The sequence below is a fragment of the Chelmon rostratus genome, chromosome 16 (genome assembly GCF_017976325.1).
Source record: "Chelmon rostratus isolate fCheRos1 chromosome 16, fCheRos1.pri, whole genome shotgun sequence".
Lineage (NCBI taxonomy): Eukaryota > Metazoa > Chordata > Actinopteri > Chaetodontiformes > Chaetodontidae > Chelmon > Chelmon rostratus.
In genome coordinates this window covers 11,149,490-11,171,144 of record NC_055673.1, presented here as the reverse complement: position 1 = coordinate 11,171,144, position 21,655 = coordinate 11,149,490, and the positions used below count along the sequence as shown (strand labels likewise).

General features: G+C 41.0%; 1 protein-coding gene across 1 annotated transcript in view; it reads right to left on the bottom strand.

The window, feature by feature from the left end:
* The window catches only part of csmd3b (CUB and Sushi multiple domains 3b), a 325,003-nt gene that overhangs the window by 75,484 nt on the left and 227,864 nt on the right, over nucleotides 1–21,655 (bottom strand). Inside the window, exons 11-18 of the mRNA XM_041956121.1 lie at nucleotides 18,880–18,983; nucleotides 17,806–17,918; nucleotides 7,862–8,044; nucleotides 7,163–7,489; nucleotides 5,097–5,291; nucleotides 2,659–2,797; nucleotides 1,722–1,909; nucleotides 1,222–1,410 (exon numbers count right to left, since the gene is read on the bottom strand). Coding sequence (XP_041812055.1) covers nucleotides 1,222–1,410; nucleotides 1,722–1,909; nucleotides 2,659–2,797; nucleotides 5,097–5,291; nucleotides 7,163–7,489; nucleotides 7,862–8,044; nucleotides 17,806–17,918; nucleotides 18,880–18,983 — 1,438 coding nt within the window. The remainder of the gene's footprint in view (nucleotides 1–1,221; nucleotides 1,411–1,721; nucleotides 1,910–2,658; nucleotides 2,798–5,096; nucleotides 5,292–7,162; nucleotides 7,490–7,861; nucleotides 8,045–17,805; nucleotides 17,919–18,879; nucleotides 18,984–21,655) is intronic.

Below are 21,655 nucleotides of genomic sequence, written 5' to 3'. Positions count from 1 at the left end.
CAGTGCCTATATTTTTATGTTAAGATGGTGTGTAAACACAGTCTAATGGCATTCAGCCCGCAAATTCCAGACAGCGTGCTTGATGTTTATATGCTCCAACTGTCTCCTCGGAGGAAACCGCTGCCAGTCCCGGGAACTGTGCAATTCAAATGTGGTTAACAAGGGAATGAGCCAACAAGCCGAACCAAGCAAGCCGCCACAAAACTGATGCAGCAGTGCAGCATCTCTCCTTCCCCCCTCCCCTCCTGCGAACCCCATGATTGGAATGAAAGAGAGAGAGAGAGAGAGAGAGAGAGAGAGAGAGAAAGAGCCCCCCTCCCCCCCGACACTCCTTGATTTGAGAGAGAAGAGAGAGGAGGTGACAACCAACACAGGCTCTCGTCAACCTTACCTCAAACTTTCCTGTGTTCACGGTTCACACAGGAGAGGAGGTGACAGGAGGCACATGGAGAAAGGCAGCACACACACGCACACACACACACGTACACACACACACTCACACACACACACACACACACACACACACACACACACACACACACACACACACACTGTACATGCCCACAGATCTCTAATCTTCTCCTCAAATCATCCCCTATCAGCCACAGCAGCCTTCACTGCAAATTGCCCCTGCGTACATCCAAGTGTGTGTGTGTGTGTGTGAGAAACAGAGAGAGATTCAACCAGTGGTTTTGTCGCAGAACAACATGTTCTTTGTGACTCAGCTCCCCATACAGGGATGGCAGGCTCCACTGCTGATACATATATATATTGTATTTTTTTTAATGGATGAACTAGTTAATCTGTTTTGGTCTAAAACTGTCGAAAACAAAACTCTCTGTACCACAAATAAAATATGAGTGTACAAATACTGGCAGGGCAGTCAAGTTGACCTTCATGTCAAGGAAGTATGTGGCACACTGTGCACACTGTCTCTGCACCAGCATCTTGATGAAATGTGTTGTTTTCAATGTACTGGTGATAGAGAAAGCAATCTTAAAATAATATAAGTAGAAAATAAGACTTAGTTATAAGGATAAGTGTGGGTAATGGCTGCCTCCCTGTTTCATTTTTTCCAACTGCCAATAGATGAATCAGAGCTGAGGATGGTGATGTAATATTTGATGAGTGCTACACAAAATCAGGTATACTGTAGAGTGACGCCTACCTATAAAGAGCCGGACATTTTTGTACACGACAGGCTATTTTTTGGGTATTTACCGTCACATGTAGGCAAGGGGTGGCTCCACCAGTGGTTCTTCTCACATACTAGTGGCTCCTCGTGGCTGAGTCTGTAGCCAGAATCACAACCAAACGATACAGTGGACCCGATGGAGAAATCCTGCCCATACCGAATGCCATTGACAGGAATACCAGGGTCCAGGCAGGAGTAGCTGTCCACTGTAACGCCTGAAAAAAGGATTAGATGTCTGAATGGCTGAATGGTATCTATGTTGATAAAGACTAGATTTTTCAAATCTTCACATGAGATTTCACACTGTTTTTGCAGGTAATGACTGTACTTGAGGCAGCTTGTGAAACTGCATCTGGTGGGCTACTAGTGTAATGTTGTGTGTTGAAGTCCTGCAAACCTGCTGTTATGTTGATTTTATGCATAAAGTGTATGTGTATAATTCTGATCTGTAGTAGCTATAGCATGGAGGACAATGTTTTAAAGTTTGTATCTATGCATAAACATGCAGTTTTCGTTCCTGACTTACTTTCATATAATATTTTGAATCCAGCATTTGATCGGCTGTTATCGGTAGTAAACAGCAGATACAGGAAGTTGCTGCTGCTGAACAGGAACTGGGGCACCTGGGTACCGTTAAAGGAGCCGACCAGAGGAGACAGGAGGTTTGGCCCGTCATGGATCTCCAGAAAGTCATACCCCAGCTCTGTCTGGAACCTGTGAGACAATGATATATGAACATCAAAATGCTGATCATCGCCTTTTTTTTTTTATGCTTCACATTTATTTCAAAACAATTTGGACAACACAAAACTGGGAAAGGGTTCAAGCTCCATGTTCCTCGCATAATGCTGGATCTGTGTGCAGCATTCACACACAAACATTGAAGCAACAGAAACATGTTATAATGGCCAATTGGTCCTTAAGACCTGCTAAATTTCCATTGTAAAGCTTCAAAATAAGGACTGCTGAGCTGAGACAACCACAACCATGAAAATCATACTTTCTGTATGTGTGTGGGTTTTTATTTTTGTTTAATTGAGTTCTGCAGGGAGCCAGGAAGGAAGTTTAACAGCTCCAATCGGTGAAGCCTCTACAATTTGTTGAGCCAATATTGTTAAACGCACTTTACAATGAAATAAAGTTGAAACAGAAACTCAAACCAATGAAAAATGATTTTACAGGGGCCTTCTATCACCAGTGCACAGCTAAAGGGAACACATCGCATAAACCAAAATACTACCCGGCCTTCCTGATCAATATACAACTCTCAATATTAATCATACAGCCTGTGAAATTTAAGAGATAATTAGCATGTTCTTGGTGAATCCCCATAACTTAAAGTCTTGTAAATCTTTGCTTTTCAGAAGTAACTGATGGTGATTCTAATGAATCTGCACACTTGTGCCTGTGCAGAGCCCCGATAGTTTTTATTATATGCAGAATCAAAGATTTATGCCACCCACCTGTCAAATGTGATTTTGATGGAGCGTCCAGGTTCTGATTCAATCACCCACTCACAGCTGAGGGAATCTTTGTAGTAACCAGGCCAGCCGGGAGACAAAATAACTCCACTTGGGGCTGAATAGTGGCCTCCACACGGGGCTGGAGGAGGAGGAGGAGGAGGAGGAGGAGGAGGAGGAGAGGGGACAGTTTTATCTCCTGCACTTTTTTCTCTGTTTAAAAATGAAATGCATAACCACGAGGTACACAGTTGAGATGGCAATGGTGGGTTTAATGTTCAAGGGTAATGATGAGCTGGAAAAGTTCCTTCATTAATCACATTAACAATAAATTAACAAGCCAGCGAGATTACACAGAACCCCAGAGACAGTGGGTGGAGCTGTGCACCACACAAACCAGGAGGAGAGCGACATAAGCAGTTCAGGACTTTTTGTTTTATGAATTAGAAAAGCTCCCTCCAGGAGGACGGTATCGGGCACCTCCATCAACGAGAAACATCTGAAAGCAATCTTTTATTCATTCCTCTGTCATCGTATTAAACAAAGGACTTTTTATGTCTGTATTAGTATTATATGTATATGTATGTGTATTCATTGTTGTTATTTTAGCACTTTCATCCCAACTATTATTATTACAGACCCACTTATTGATCGTTTTTATGTCATGTATTCTTGCCCAGAGCAGAGGAAGTTCTTAAGTGTATGTATGAACTGTCTCTGTCATGTGCCTTTGTTTTATTTCCATCTTTATAACACCATGTGCTTTGGTTTGAAGCCAAAGATGAATTTTCGCATGAGTGGACAATAAAGACGCCTGCTCTATTCCTACAGAGGACACAAATAAAGGGGAAGACAAGAGATGATTTGTATCAAGTGAGACCTGACACCAGACAGACCTGGCAGGAAGGAGTATGCAGCTTCGAGGCCAACTAGCAGCTGGCATGTAGGCGACTTTAAGACTAGCTATAGTCCTCACAGAGAAAACCATGTGATCAGTCCAAAGATAATAAGATTTCATTTAAGTTAGTGTAGTTATTCAAGCTGCATTAAATTGACTTTTTGGCCACTTGGGGGCAGTGCAACACCTTGTAAACACACTGATCCATTGCATAATGCATCGATAGCGCAGCTTTTTTCTACATCCCCTTTTTATTCTTACTATTATTGTTGTCTGTAACATCTTAATTTCCCTCAGTGTGGGATCAATAAAGTTATATCTTATCTTATCTTAAACATACTGTAAGGAACAGTCTTCAACATTGTGAGACTTACACTGACGACAGTACTTATGCTACATTAGATCAATTCCATTTACGTTCATTAAAAATAAAAACGATCTGTGCGCTCCAGTATTGTCTTTCATTAATAAAGCAAGAGAAACATTAATTGGACTCCACATAATTTATGGATGGCATTAAATGCAAAACATACACACGGACAATTATAGGAACATGAACAATGAAGAATACTCATTATCCTCATCCATAACCATAAATGAGAGAGTTTTTAGTGGAACGTTAACGGTTATCACAAGAGTCCATTAGCCAGAAGCCATTCTGTTCCAGCCTTCTTTTAAATTTGATCTTGTTTAAAGTTTAACTTAGCGTCTGAAGTCAATTTGTTTTGGTCCGTACCTGCTGAATGCAAGTAAGAGGATTTTCCATCCACATAGTTAAAGACACAGATTAGCTACAAAGCATGTGGGGAAAATATTTCACCTGCAGCACAATTAACCTGACCTTTCTTTGTACCGTGGTTCTATCAACACTAGCTGTGTATAAATATCTTCAGTTCATTATATCTGCTGTTGGAGTTTCAGCTAAAGCACACTGTTAGTTCTTTGGCTCCATCTGAGATTAATGCGTCAAATGCGTTTCTACTTTCTGTACTTTCATACAAGCAGTTGATTAGACTTTGGGCTGTTGCCACCTTGACTAATCAATGTATTTATGAATGGAAATATAATGGAAATATAATCAGAATTTAGTGTGAACTGGAAATAACAATGATATGTGAGACAACTGCAGCAAAAGCGGACCGGTGCGATCACTAATTAGCAGATGAAGGAAGTGGTCACAGCGTCTGGTGACTTCGATAACATACCGTCATGATAATTGGATCTAACACATTCATGTAAGCGTCATTTATTTTACATCCGGGTTAAAGGTCATCTGCACAGATTTCTTCCCACATGTAGTTTATGAGAAAGAGTTTTATATTCTTAAATACTAGTTCAGTCAGAGTGTATATATAAGACAGTAGTTGCATGTGTGGCAGCTCATATTTAGGTTTACAGGCCACCACCGTTCCTTTATCCCTCATACGAACTGATCGCAGATATCTTCCACCTCCTGGGTCTTTATACTGCAGTAATGAAGATGTATTGGATGACATATTGTTCCCGAGTTAATAGTTCAATCAGCTATCTAGTCAATATTTACCTTCACATTTGGGGATGGGCCCACTCCACATGACTTTTCCTCTTTCTAACTGACAGGAGATGGTCTCGGTTCCTTGGGTTTTGATGAAACCATCCTCGCAGACCACAGAGATGGAGCTGCCAAGCTGGAAGCTGTCTCCGAAGCGGCGTGCGTTGATGGGAATGCCAGGGTCTGGGCACTCATTATGGCCAAATGCTGGGATAAAAAGTTACAAGGAAACACAGATATGATGAGGAACATATTAGAGCCTGGATGCTCGCATAAAAAGAGAGAGAGCGTCCTGCACAAGAAATGTCATTAAGGAGTGTGAGACCAGTACTTAACAGCCAATCACAGACTACATTTTGCTCATCATTTCGATTACATGTCTGAGAACCAATCATATGGATACATGGCTGCAACACGATGCCTTTGTATTCAGTGATGGCGATGGAAATTGTCTATAAATTTCTCCTGTAATCCATCTATTCTATATTCCTGCTCTGCATTTCTATATCTTTGCTCATACGCTCATCTCTCATGCTACAGTATATCTGCACTATGCTTGGCTTGGATCTCAGTAACTTCTGATAAAATTCATGTGAGAATATCTGCTTGGGGATACGGTCTGGCTCATCAGATCTGAAGGCTGGAAAGTCCAGCCTTAATATTTCCATGTTTTGCCTGCTAAGGCAATCCGGCTCAGGTGATGGAGAGATTTAAAAGTGACAAATGCAGTGACCCAAAACTTGTTTTTTTCAGAAAGTCATATCTATACGCAGAACGTTGTGAGCTGAAATCTCACTGCGGGGAAACTTGTGGACAGGATACTTCAACATTTTGGGAAACGTTTCTGTTTGCCATCAACCCCTGCAGTCAGATGTGAAGATCAATATCAATTTCCATTTCTGTTTGTCTGGTATAGAGACGTGTTTAGCCTAAATTAGCTCAAAGACTGCAAGCAGGGGGCAAACAGTTCACCACCATCAAAAATGAGCAAACATTCCTTCCAACAAATCCAAAGCGGTCTTATTTACTGTACATGTTGTATCCTGTTGTCTCATAAACTAGCTGTCAATACATCTAAGAGTTGCCTGGGTTTTGATCAGTTACAAAAGTTTGCAGGGCTGACAACTTTACAATGAAGACAGAACTTCTGAGATGTTAACTGCTCCTAAAACACTCTTGGGTTCTGTTTTGACACGGGTTAAAGAGACAAGGTATGAAGTTTTATAAAAAAAAGTTCATTTGGGAGTTTCACTGCTGACAGAACTAGGTTTCCACTCGCTTCTGGTCTCTGAGCTAAACAGGGCTAAACACATGCTGGACCCCTCTCTGTACTGGACGCACAGAGATGAAAATTATAGCAGTCTTCTCATCTGACTCTGGGTACGACAACAAAAAAGCCATAAAAGTTCCCAAAAAGCAGTCCTTTAAAAACTCCCCTGTCTCGTTTTCATCTTCCTTCTGCAACCTACACCTCTATTCTTAGCTGGCCACATGACCTCTCTTGGATCAATGGAGTTTGTCTTTTCCGGAACAACTCTTTGAGTTGTTGAGGCTGATCTAACTTTAAGTGAATTCAAAAAAGCTTCTATCGGAAATGAAACAACGCATATTTCAGGGGGGAAAATAGCACGCCTGCTCGTTCGAAGTGATTGTTCTGATGAAAATTAAGGAGAATGCATTTGAATTTTAGGCCACACAATGTGCTCAAAAATGGATGAATATACTGTTTCAGAATGAAACCACCTCACATCTAATACAATCGCTACAGGTCTGTGCCGAGAGTCATAAAATTCATGTACAGTCATATGAGAGGTGTTGTTTTATAGCTTCAAAGCAGAACAACGCCTCAGACTCTCCTGCGTTATTCTGCTGTAAAATGAGTATAACTCTGATTATCTTCTTTTTCCTGCCATAGCCATGTATCAAACTCATGTGTTAAACTCAGATTTTGGTCATTTGTAGTATATTATCAATATCCTACTGCCTCACCCTGGTTTATAGCACAGCGGATGAAATTTCTCATTTCTCTGTATTAAAATAGGAAGGTGGAATAGAAGAAAATACAAAAAATGACATACTACTATATGTGATATTGAATCCTCTTCCTGACATGGAGTGATCAGCCTGAAACTCCAGCCGCAGTGTGTTGGTATTGGATGTCAGATGGGAAGGACTCTCAGCGCCAGAGAACCTCCCGATGACGAGGGCATCATTTGTCTCGCCATCTTTCACCGTCAGGGAATCGTAGGGTGCCTCGAGGTCAAAGTCATTAAATGCCAAGTGGATTCTGGAGCCTGGATCTGATTGGATGAGCCAGACACAGTTCATGTTGTTCCCATAGCCTTCTGGGTAATCTGGGGAGAGGACGGTCCCTGAGGGAGCTGTGAAGTTGGACATGCAAGGGACTGTGGGGGGAAGAGAAGTACCAGAACATGGACAGAGAGACAGATAGACAGACAGATGGACAGACGGGCAGACAGTGAGACAGACAGACAGACAGACAGACAGACAGACAGAGAGGGACAGTGGGGAGAAAGAAAGATTTAGGAAAGCAAGGGGAGGGGAAGGAAACATTTGAAGAGAGAGAAATTTTCTGTTAAATATTCATCGCCACAGCATCATCGGTCATCATTTGCTCCAGGCCATAATAAACTCTGTACTGTCACCATGGTGACAGGTCAGACTGAAAGTTATCAACATCACAGCAGAGCGCATGCATATGTTTTTTTCCCCCCTCTGCAGCCGAAACTCACAGACACAATGATGTTAATACTTACATATACATATGGGGATGTTTGCTGACCACTGATTGTTGTCTTGGCAGGAGATGGTTTTCTCTCCAATCAGCTCGAAGCCAAACTGGCACTCAAACCTCAGGATTCCTCCATTTGAGAAGCTGTCTCCTTCTCTTATTCCATAGAGAGGAGTTCCAGGGTCGCCACAACTCTCTTTGTCTATTTCTGTAAAGACACAGGAGACATGTAACACCTGAGCGTTATTCCTCTGTGCCACAGAGCTCCATCAGTGTCCAAAAACAAATAAAACAAGCATCAGTAAGCCCAATTGTTAGACTGGTGAAACATTCTTTCATTAACATGAGCATTTACTTGGAGTCTGTCCCACATATTTAATGTCCTGCTGCCATAAATACATAAATACTGCACCTAATCTGCAGGAAATAGTGCCCCACAAATGTACTATTAACTCTTGTTTGCTAAAAAATACAGCACCATTTGTTTTAAGAAGTGTTTTAAATCTTTTTAACGATGAAAATATACTCTATATACTGTATGTATTACCCAGAATTACATCTGCAGTGGGAACCAGTGGGCTTGGGGCTGAAAGTCTCAGGCCGAGGGCGAACACATTCCTATTTTTGGACTTTTTATGGAATTTCTTTTGACAGAAAGAACAAATAAAGAATCGCCAGCCTTATCCTTCAAATGGATCTTGATCTAACCCAATTACTAGAGCTAGCTTATTTGGTACATCAATATCTCAGCCACTGTAGAGAAATAACTTCTGACACGCATAAGGTAGGCATAATAATGTACATTGCGTAGAATAAAAACAGTTGAGCAGCTTTTTCACTAAAACTAAACAACTAAAAACACACCTGCATGAAGGTGGAGTATATTGTCACAGGCAGTGACAAAAGGTTATTTGTCAGAGATAACACAGAAAATAATGTCTGCTGTGCTGCTAATTGGCGTGTGCCTTCCTGCAACTTTATGTTCACCTTCAGTGAGGTGAAGGAAAGCAGCTGCGGCCACATGGATCGTTATCTTTATACTTGCTTTGGCATCTTTTCATCTTTTTTTAACAAATGAAAAAAATGACTCACATTTTTGTTTCTTTTCTTTTTTTTTAACATGTGGCAGCCTGCTAAACAGTGGTCATCTTTCCCTGCTGTGAACCACGATGTCACGCTACAAGAGCTCATCATCCATTCTGACCCGTAATATACTGCCAACTGGAATCTTGCTTGAAGCTGATTGGCTCTTGGTTTGCTACTCTGCATGCAAATTTCTTGAATGCTTCTTCTTCCTCCTCGTTCACGCAGAATGGAGGAAGTTTGCATTCATCTCTTTCTGTGGGTCTCGACAAGTAGTCATGACACCTCTTTTTTTCACATTCAGCCTGACCACACGGTTAGAAAGATCCGCCTTTGATTCTATACAAAGGTGCCACTGTGTCACCATAATTCTCTTTAAAATTTTGAGTATGGTATTTCTGGAAATATACCCTCTATTTCCCCAGCCTTGCTCTCCTTTATTCCCCTGCTCTCCACTCCTATTTTCGGTGTTATTTACAGGAGTGGTCCGTGGCAGGAAGCAAAGGTGTGTGCTTTGTGTGTGTGTTCCGCTGTTGGTATATGTGAATGTGTGTGTGTGTGTGTGTGTGCTTGTGCGCACATCTGAGTGCGTGTTTGTGATGTATTGCATTAATTTCCATCATGACATCGTCTTTATGAGACCCGCAGACTCAACCAATCACAGCCTGCCCAACACACATGCTTGTGCATGAACACACACTCGCAGAGAAGAAGAATAGAGAACAAATTGCTTTGGAGAGAAAACAGGCATACTGTCGGAACATTCCTATACTGCACACACACACACACACAAATACTGTACATGTATGCACCACACACATATACACACACACACACACACAGAGCTACACAATGTCTCTCCCTTAGCATCACATACAGGGATGCACACATTTCCGTCTCTCACACACACATACACACGCAAATAATCCTATTGTGTTTGTAACAACACAGCTGACAGATGCACAAAGGGGATTAGGCTCCTTAACGTGTACGTGTGTGTGAGTGAATGTGCATGCTTGTGTGTGCAACTTCAATATTATGTTTGTGATTGCACCTTGAGCCCCATCCCAGCCTGTTCTGTAATACTCCATCATGCACACACTGCAATGTCCATGGGAATACACATATATGCACACAAACACCGCAAACTCCATACAAACACACGCACACCCCTAGGAGGAGTGTAAATGCACTCCCGTTAAAGATCTGAGAGAGTGAGGTAATAGATTTTGGGGGGATAATGAGATTGGAGGGAAAAAAGCTTATTGGCTGTTTCTCTTTTGTGACCACTGTGAAATTGATTTCACGGCTAGGTTGCTAATAGTAATCGAATGCTGAATGTATGGTCGTATAGTTGTGTGCATAGTCTAATGTTTGTCATATGCTATAAACTGTCTGCTGCAAGGTCTGGCTGTTGCCGTTCTTTATTTGCAATAAATGTATCCCTTACCGAAACAAAAGCGAGATGCATAAAACGCATTAAGCCACATAAAAATTTAAATCTGAGGTCGCTATAATAGCCACAGAAGAAGAGGACTTGAGTGGAAAGTCTTATGCACACTCAAGCAGGTTTGCAGTGTGAGGAATAAATGAGAAATCCAGCCTGCCTAATTAGCTTGTGGTTGTCTGAATCTGTGACCTAAAGGGAGAGACTCAAATTGACTTGTTCACACTGTAGACATCAGTGAGGACGGTCTGTTGAATGAAAATGATCTCATTTATTACACTCACAATACTGACATTTTTTCTGCCTCTCTCAGGTTCCAAACCAGGCCACTGAGGAGCATTTGAGGATTGATTTGATATGAGATGTGTGTATAAGAAAGACATCAATTTTCTGTTCTCATTAAAACACACAATCTCTGTCGGCTCTTGTTACATAAAGTGCACAAAATGTTTTTTTGTGCGCGGTGGTGTAACTCCCACGTACCTGCAACTCTCTGTAAATTGGACTTCACAGATAGTAATTGGGCTGTTTTCTTTGATCTGGACACATCACAGGGCAGAAAGACATCTCCGGACTGCTGTAAAAATGCCTCAACTCCAGGCTCAGACCCTGTCTCATGACCCTGTAATAGTCTTGTGATTTCAACATAATGAGTGAATTTCAGGATGTGTCTGTCCTCAATAAGATTCCTGCAATCTGTGTACAGAAAGTACAGGTGAGAAAACAGAGCACCTGCATCTCGCAAGCAGTTCTGCCATTTTTGTTCTGCTAAGATGTTGCTGTCACTTCCTCTCCATGTCTGACAGCATGTTAGAAAATCGGAATAAATAACTAAACACACATCAGTGAACGCACCATTGCCTTACACAGTGTTATATCAAAACAAGGGTTAAAACCAATCAAAGCCTGCCAAGACGAAACTTAAGAAAGTTTAAAGCAGCATTTTCCAAATGCCTCTTCTGCTTATAGTCAAACCAAAGAATCTAATGAGCTCTAAACCATCTGGAGCTGGCCTCTTGATGAGCCTTTCAAATGACTTCATGACTAATGAGGGCCAAAATGGCATCTCATATGTTCTAAGTAAGTACAACGTTGCTTCGTCGATCCCTGCCCATTCACTCCATTCTAGTATTTAGGAGATCAGGAATTTTTAAATGACCATCCATCAAATCTGGAATCAGGTCATTTCTTCAAACATCCACTGCGCTCCCTAGTTAGCCGTACGTGATTTGAAATGTATAGAGCACACTATTAAATCCTGATGAGGGAAACTATCCATTTTTTAACAGTGATTTTTGAATGAACTACAGTACAGACACAGTATTTCAATATCAGTAACACTGGTGGCTACAAGAGGGCTGAAGTCAATAATTCATGAATAGAAAATGAAATGCACAGTTTTCTGAAGTAAGCCCTGCCCTTCACAGGTTACCTCTGAATCACACGCGCATGTAGGTATATGCATGCATGTGCGCACAGACTCACACACACACAACCACAAAAAGTGTCCGTCTTTGGCTCGCTACCCCAATGCTAAGGTGATTGACTGTAAAATTGAACCACATTTCTGGTTATGTTTTGAATGAATATTTCATGAATTCATATTTCATGGTGTTTCAGCCGCTCTAAATGAAATGCTGTTTAGTGCTGTGTGATTAACAGGCTCCCGCTCAGTACCTGGACTACAGCGCAGCAACCAGATTGAGATCCTGTGGGACCCAACACAAATCTAACGGGTGCAGGAAATATTCACAATAATGCTGGTTGGAGCGCGGTGCTGGTCAGTGTTAGTAAATTTCATATATGAAAATATGAGAGGCTGTTGCTATTAAGCTGTAAATGCTTCTTCCTTCACAGAAGTATTCAAATATGATACCAAATAATGTTGAGGTGCAGTTCTGTTTCTCCCTCTTCCTCTCTTAATTTCTCCTTTTAAACCATGGAGTCATGTTTCAGTCACACACAGAAAGATTTGACCACACAAACGCAGGGAAACATGTGGAAAACACAGACATTGTGGTCTCTCCACCCCTCCCAGCACACACGCACATACACCATCAAAGCAGGGGTCAACCTTGCTGTAAAAACCCACCTTGACATCTTTCTCTCCTATAAAATACATCACATATCAAAAACCATAAAAAGCAGATGAAAAATCTAAAATAAAACCTCACAAGTAAGAGCTGACATTATGACTCGGTGATGGGATCCTGATGAAGAGAGAGAGAGAGAAAAAAACCCAAGCAGCCCAACAGATATAGTAACATTCAGATTAAGAAATGATTTTTTATTTCCGCTCCTCCCGGGAAGAGGCTGTGATATCATGCCTTAGCTGCAGCGTAATGGCACGTAAGCTAATAGCATGCTATGAGAAAACCTTGCAACATCTAGCATGTGGAGCAAACTGGACAAAAAGCATTTGTCTTGAGATTAACACATGTACCATCTAGCCCTCTTTTAGACCTGGCTGTGAAGCAGGCACTTGGTGTTTATGCTGCACTTTGTAGTCTCCTCGCACAGCGTTACATAACACAGGATGATGGGATAATGCTAGAATGATGCACTTAAAAAAAGCCGGAGCTCGAGGGAATGACTCATCGCCGGAAACAAATTCTCAAAATCACCATTCACATGTGTCTTGGTAAAAATAGATGAGAGGTGAGGCAAATATTTGCAGTTGTTATTCCATCATTTAAGGCCACCATATTGGAAAAAATAATCAAATGGCATACGATAAAACGCAAGACATATGTTTTGCAGGCAGATTTATACCAAAAACTAGTTTTTATTATTTTGCAAAGCAGGGTCGCACAATAAGACAAAAATTGCAGCCTCTTAACGTATGTAAATAACCAGCCGACTGGCATTTTCACATTAAAGACTCATCTGGGATACACTGTCCATCAGCTTTGACTGTGATATATATACTGTATTAATGTATGTACTATAAATATATTATAGTACGATTTATGAAGCACTGCTTCTAACTCCAAACATTAATTATCTAGTCATGACTGGTCTGAAGATGGCTTTTATGTCTTGTAAGTAAAAGCTCATTTCTGGCTTCACAAAAGATACAAAACACACCAGAAACCACGTTCAATCTGATGTGCAAGTGCCACATTCATGGTCAAAATGTGGCCTGAGTGAGCAGCAGGTGAGTGAGGGCAAATGAGCACCTGTGCCTGTTTCGATTGGCAGGAATCAGCTGCTGCTCCTAAGTGGAACAGAAGGTTTACTCTGTGTGGAGCGTTGGAGCCTGCATCAATCCAACTGGCAGCTGCTGCATTTGAATTATCATCAAGTATATTATCAAAATCCCATTCTGTGGCGCCCCTTAAAATCTCAAACATAAGATGAGCTGGTGGCAGGATACTGCTGAAAAGCCCTCGGAGATCGTTGCAAACGATGTGAACAGGCTTTGCAACCAAATCGCAAAAGGTGGAGTCTGTATATCCCTTATCCCTTATCCTTATGGTCACGCTATCCACATGCCAAAACTCCTTTCTGCCGTGAATATGGAGTTAATAATGCATTTCTTCTGCCTGCTGTATGTTTTATGAATATATACCATTTTATTACATCCTACATAAATATATATAGAAATATACCTGAGACACCCATTATAATCTCACTAAGTAACTTGTTTTAACCTCACTCTGGCAGCTTCTATTTTCAAATCAACCAAAAGCCAATTTTAAGCAGATATCATTCGGTAAACACATCCGGAGAAACCTTAACATGCATGCATGCATACATTAAAGCTCTCAACTGTTCATCTGTTTCATTTCAGAAAAAAAATTAAATCACAGCGTTGTTGTTGCACTGAAAAAATAAAGCAAATTTAAGGTCAATATTATGCTTTGAAAATGCTTGCACTAGCTGTATTGGGTAACTCCACAATCACAAGCAAATACACACAAGCATGGATATATTATGCTCTAAAACCTCAATGACACCCCTTTATGTTTGTGCTGACAGATATATAAGCTTATGATCAATTCATGTATTCATAGAGTGGAGAGAAACTCTGAAACTTTAATGTAAATGATGTCCATAATGTTGCACTGCTCCCTTAAATCTATAGCTGTGACACGCTGTGATTTGGGGTAGACTGAAAGATCGCTGTACGGGTAGTCTGGACCGCTGTGTGTGTGTGTGTGTGTGTGTGTGTGTGTGTGTGTGTGTGTGTGTGTGTGTGTGTGTGTGTGTGTGTGTGTGAGAGAGAGAGAGATTTGTATGCCTAGCAACAGGGAGTGGAGTCAAAGTGTTGCAAGGTTAGTGACCTTGGCTTTAATAATAGATGAATGGTGACAAGAAAGAGAGAGAGACAGAGAGAGAGACACAAAGAGAGAGAGACAGACAGAAAAAGAGAAACAGGACTGGTCAAAGACAACACAAGACAGGAGGTGTGTTCTGATACAAATTGGTTGAAAGAGAGAAAAGGGAGAGACAGAGAAAGCAAACAACAGTGCATTATACAGCAACTGACAGAGAAAATGTGATTTTCTAAAGAAGGGAGAAAGAGAGAGAGGGAGAGAATGGCGGATAAAGAGACGGCTAATGAGGAAAAATGAGACAGATGGAGAGACAGACAGACAGAAGGGAAGAGAGGGTGAATGTGTGGAGTGAAAGAGGTGAGTGACTTGTTGTTAGAGCTTCGTTGGCTCACTGATGGAGGACCTGTCTGATGCACACACACACATAGATTGTGGAGTGCATCGGTGACTTTGCGGCAAGGCTGGAGTTACTGATAATGTTTATATTTCATAGCCAAGGTCTAAGGGATGTGGCTGCAGACACACACACACACACACACACACACACACACACACACACACACACACACACACACGTGCACAAACAAACAGTGTCTCTCTCGCTTTGTCTTTTTCAAAAACACACATGCATCTCACACAGCCGCTCACTAACACCACAGGCACCACCGAGTGAATGTTGTGGGTGATGGAGGCAGCATTCAGAGACAGACACACCTACCTCGCACTGACTATTAGTAGACCTGTGCAGGGAATGTGGCTTTAAGTGAGAAAGTCAGATTTAAGGATATATATAAAAATATATATTTAGAAATATTTACAAAAGCATCCAGGTGAATGTTTTTGTCACTTCAAGAAGACAGATCGCAGCTCTGGGTGATTATAGAATAGCAAAGCACCAACAACACTGAAATTTACTAAAAAAACCAAAACCAAAAACAAATATAACCAGATAAATAAAATAAAGATCCTTACAAGCTGGTTATTAAAGACTTTTGAAAGTATCTATGTAAGCACTGACAAAGTAAACTTGTCAGTGCTCTCTGTACACTATGTAATGATGACACTGTTACTAATATCTGCGAACATATTTTTACCATTTCTGCACTCAAGTGTGTTGTTACTCATCAGCTGACACATAGTTTTACACCTGTATATCTATGACGAGCTAATTTAGGCTGAAAATATCACCCAGGCTATCTAATGAACACCTACACACCACTTGCTGCCATTTCTTTCTGCTTGTCTGATGAACACGGGATGAATGTGTTCCCCATTGTTAAAAGTATATTGAATATACCTGCTGTAGTGAATATAGACAGCTAAATCCCTGCGAATAAAAGATCATCAGCCCGTCATGCTCGTACAATGGAGTATTAAAGCATGGATGCATTTAAGAGGTGGTTCTCTCCATTAATTTTTCTATCGATCTCTTTGGGGAAATTACTCAGGAGAAATGAATGAGGATAAGTGCCGCTGCTGTGCAGCCTCTCAGCAGACGCCCGTTATGATTTCAAGATGGTTTGCCACCCTGGAAATTCTTAAATATGCAGTTATTTATCTAATCATGTTTTTAAACTGCTGCATGGTTTCTAGCAGATTATAGCTCATACAAATACTACAAAACCAATCAAACATGAGGACTCTATTGTTAGAGCTTCTTTAACAGGGATCAGTTTGTGGTATTTTTTCAATGAATAACTTTGCACACTACAGAATTAAAGTGTACATAAAACATGCTGTAGAATTTAAAACTACAAGATACAACAACAGTAAACACAGTTTATTCAATTGGACTGTCTGTTCTTTTAATCTCTATTTCTTTTTTTACTTTTTTATCCCTATCACAATTTACTCACCATATCGTTTGAACTTTACAATGAAACCCAAAGAGCATCAAGGACCAAGATATTTCACAACAACGTGTTATTGTCCCACCAGCTCTGGAAGTGACCTCATCATGACAGTAAATCCACAGATGATGACACCCAAGTTCATTTCTGCAGCACAGCTCACCTCTCTGTGTTTCATGGACTGTAATCAAATTCACATTACATCTATCAAACAGAGACCTTTGGAAAGGTTAATATTTCTAGTATGGCAGGGGTTGCATCAACAGAACAGATAAAAACAGCTTTTAATTGATATTAAGATAAAGGTCAGGTGTTGGTGGAAAAACATTAATTTTTTTTAGGATAAATAAACCAGAAAATGTATCCTGACAGTTGAAAAACATGCCCTGAAATACACTCCGTGGTTATGAAAGCCCTTTTGGAAGAATTTGCGTTTTCCATGAAAGAAAGATCCAAGTGAACATATGTGATGATGATACATCCTTCAAACAGAAAATCTAACCTAAAACTAGAGATGTGCATGATAAGCTGACTAATCCATTAAACATTGCTACCCTCGCTTGTCGGCATCAGAAATTCTAATCGATTAATCTTATTCGTTTCATTTTAATAATGCACACATCTAAATTACAGGATAATGTGTTCATAATGCATGGCAGGGTTTCCAGTAATTACTGTTACCCTTTACAGGGAAAATAAGTCCAACATACTTAATTCTCTCCGGTCATAATGTCAGGTGAAAATACCTCCAGAGTTAGATGTGAAAATATTCTGGCTGTCCACACCGTTTTCTCCCGCTGCTGCTCTGCTCTCTCGCTAAAATCATCTGCAAACAAAACCATCTGAAATGCTCGACTGATTGAGGGCGACCTGTGATGATCTGTGGCCCTTCTGTGGTTTAAGACAACGCAAGCGCTGCCTCCAACGCTTAATTGCAGATTTTTTTTTCATATACAATAGCTGAAAAAAGCAGCAGCTGTAAAAAGGTGAACACATTTTTATGTCACGAACTCCCCAATATCACTCTTTCTTTGATCCGAATTTGATCAGTTCGGTGCAGTGACATTTGGAGAGTCTCAAGGAGCTGTATGATTAACAGGAAGGTCCCCTGGCTCGGTCACCTCCATACCCCCAACAGGCTCAGCTGGAGAAGGACCATACCGTGCACTCTCTCTGGGCCCAAAAATGCAGAAGCGCCAGGAAACTCATAGAGGCTTTTTGCCACATGTGCCCAGTGAGCTACTTTCTTCGGAATGACTGGAGTGCCATCTGTGAACAGGCTATCCATCTCTTCTCTTCTATATCTTACCTTTGTAGTTGATCTTAAATCCTATAGAGCCGACACTCTCGTCCGACTGGAGGTGAAGCCACATCTGGTGGGTCATGCTGACTATCAGGTCAGGGACAAAGCTACCTGATAGGCTGGGGTGCAAAACACATTACAATTAAATCATTCTCATCACAATCACCATTAGAAAAAAGTATAATTTTCATCACTACAATCACAGCCATAATCAAATTCTCAAGTGCTGCTCTGAGTGTGAGCAAATAGAGCATACTGAGCGGGAGTTGAAGGCTTTGGTTTGGTTCCCTTTGGTTTTGCAGAATTCTCCTGCAGCAGAGCAAATTGCTCAAGCTATATTCACACTTTCCGGCGTTTTAGGCATGAAAGCTAACAGTGACCGACTCCAAAGTGAACTGAAACCAACCACTTTGTAAAGACTCTGCATCTGTTATCCTTTTGGGCGCTGCAGACAGAGACTTTTCCAAAAAAAAAAAAAAAAAAAAAAAAGGAAATCAGGAACAGTTCATCTTTCTTAGTGGAGCATACATAATGCAGACTGCTGTCTTACAAACTGACTAATTGCGAAAAAGAAGATGGAAAAGTTCAAGCTTGCTGGCAGCTGAAAGCTGCACATCAAGAACTAGAATGGAAATGAACCAAGTGCAAGAACACAGTTTGGTGGTAGTTTTTACTCTGATCATTTAGACTCTGTGGTGGAGCGTTCGATAGACTGACAATAGCGCTGCTGCTAAGGGCAAAACATTATTTTGGTGAAGCTGTTTTGTTGTCATATCCTGATACTTATCGGCCTCTGAAAACTATTTTCTAAAGAAGCTCCTACACTATTTAGTGTGACAACTACCACCACTCATGTTGGCATTAATCGAGCTATGACACAGTGTGGGATTTCACACCTCAGATTCTCAGATGAATAAGGAAGTAAAGTCAAGTTTTTTATATTCATTAAGGTCAAAGTTTTTCTCTGCTGCTTTTACAGCCTGACGACATTTGACACACTCCAGCCTGCAATGTTTGATTTGGTTAAAAAAAAAAGGAAGAAATAAATGAGAATATGTGAAAGTATAGTAGAACACTTACACCTGTAGTATTGTTGTAGGATCGCCCACCTCTCCTCCATCTCCTATAGTGAGAGTATCGTAGGCTATCTCCAGGTCAAACTCCTCAAAGTTGATCTGGATTACCTGAAGTTCACACACAGAAACACAGACACATGTGTAGGTCAGTTTTAAGCCATGTCCTCTGTTTAAATTTAGGGTTTACAAAAGTCAGAGCGACTAAATCAAAAGCCACAAGAAGAACAAGAAGAAGAAGATCCTGAAAACAGACAAACGTCATAACTGATGTATATCCATACAATACAATACCACTGACCACAATCATAAGCATGTGTGCTCCAAAGCTGTTTAGATTTCACCTATGACCACATCAGAGACACATTTCCCCTCTTGGAATTATACATGTCCAAAGGTGAATCATTAGAATTTGTTAATGCATCAGACAGTGTGGGTCGGGTTCATTCAGTGCTGCATAGAAGAACGAGGAAGAAACACCTCCTGCGCTGCACTCGAAGCTTGAGAATCAGCACACAGCTCAAAACTCTGATCAGGAATTATTAAACCAACACTTTCTGTTTCATCTAAGACCAGAGAGAAAGACATTTGGCAGAGGAGAAAAGAGAAAAGGAGAGAAGAGAGAGAAATAAAGGATGAGACAGACAGAGAGCAGATAAAGAGAAGGAAGAAGATGGAGGCAGATGGAGGAAGGGAGGAGAGGAGGAGGAGGCAACAGAGAGGAATGGGGGGTAATAATGAGCACATCTTTGATGCTAGCAATGTACAGGGCTAGAATATTTCTAACTTGAATTCTGACTTGACCCTCGGGGGAAGAGCGAAACCTCACTCTGCCTTCCCCTTCCTCCCCTCCTCTTTCCTTGTGAGGAATTTTCTGATTTCCAGATTCAATATTCTGCTGCAGGACTTCAAAACCAGACGAAACATCATAAAGGTCTGAGTCTGCCGCATGCTGGTGTTTTAACAGTGAGCGTATTTACCTGCATATCCATATCATCATGTTTCCCTGTGTCTGTTTTTGCAGCATGTATTCAAACATTCTCTTTGAGTCAGACATCATAAACACAGCTCTTTTTTCTCTTCACGATATGCAACCTGAATACTTGGGGCCATGTTGAAATGTAAACAGCTTATCCTCGCTGTGACCTTCACCGTTCAATCTGTGCAGAAAGAGGGAACAAATGAAAATCTCAGCGCTCAAAACGCCGGGGTTAATTTTTTATTCCTGTCGCCCCAAAAAGCTCAGTCAGTTCTTGACTTTGCTTGTGGCAGCAGAAGCAGACTTTTTGTTTGACATCACAAGAGACATTACAACTGATGTTGCCAAAGCAAAATAAAACCAAGCAGTGATCTGCCCATTGCTCACTATGCTGACTCAGTCTTATCAATATGCAAGGCGGCAGGAGTAAAGCATCACCTACCTGCTAAACTCTGGCAAGCATGCACACACGCACACACACACAAAGGCAGACCAGCACATCGGCTCATACACTCACTAATGCTGACAGGCACAGCTTTGCGAAGACTGATGGGTTTCTTTCTGCGAATACATTGTCACCATTTTCACACTTATCATAATATTCCTGTAAGTGCAAAGCAGGCTTAATACAACAGGTCTGACGATAAATGCACACCAGTATGTGTAAAGAATGTTTCTGCGTGTCATATCCACAGGCAAGACCTGAATCCTGCATTTCAACTGTCAGTCATTATGATTATTGTTTTGATAATAGCATGTTGCATTCTTTTTCATGGTGCGCAGTCTAGTTGCAATAGCCAGCTCACTTCAGGAGTTAACCAGTTGGTGCTACAACTGCAGGAAATGATGCAAATGTGCATGAGTTCATCTTATAAAAAGCACAACTGATTCATCAGTTCAACTATGCTGGTTTGTATGCTGCAGAGGATGATACTGTGCTACATCACGATCCATAATAAGCTTAGTTTCAACCAGTCCAGACTCAGTGTCCTCTTACTGAATTGAGTCAAAATTCTAATTTGAAAAGGAAAACACATTTGTACGATTTAAATGGCATAACAAAATTTCCTCTGGAATTTCACATGCTTAAGGTCAGTGTGGTTTGACGAGTGTACTTTCCACAACAGCCCTGCACTCTTAGCAGAACTTCACATGGTGCTTTAGTGCTGGAAAATACTCCTAAATGTCCATAACAGGTCACAGCAGTGAGTAGATGCTGTTCTGCTGCAGCTGCCATTCATCTGCGAGCCTGAAAAGAGAAACTTGTCCTTTTCTAGAGGCTGATTGCTGTTATTTGGCTTACATTTGAACATGCATTAGGGAGTATTTCCTCTGCACTGCTTTTAACTCTGGCCTATAAAATGATAAAAAAGAGCTTTGACAAAACAGGGTGAGGGCAATGAAGGCATCAACAAATTCTAACAAATCTGCTGAATAAATAAAACGAATGGGGAGCACTTACTGAGTGAGTGGCATATGATGCAAACTGCTGGAAATAATGGCCGTTAGTGGTTTAGTTAGTTGGCTATGTAACAGAGACCATGTGTTTGGTGCTGTGCTGGAAACACACCAGACAAACTGGTTTATCTGTCTCTATGTATACTTTACAGAACACGCTAATGCCACATCAGTACTGTTCACAAAGGATTTAAACACAACCAGAATATAAGTACATTACAATGTGTGTATGTGTGTGTCTTTGAATGTGAAGTCAACTTAGATTGAAAACTTATTACTGACAGTGTGCGAGTCAGTATTTATGTGTGTGTTCTTTGTTCTGAGTGTGTGTGCCTGTGCATGCGTG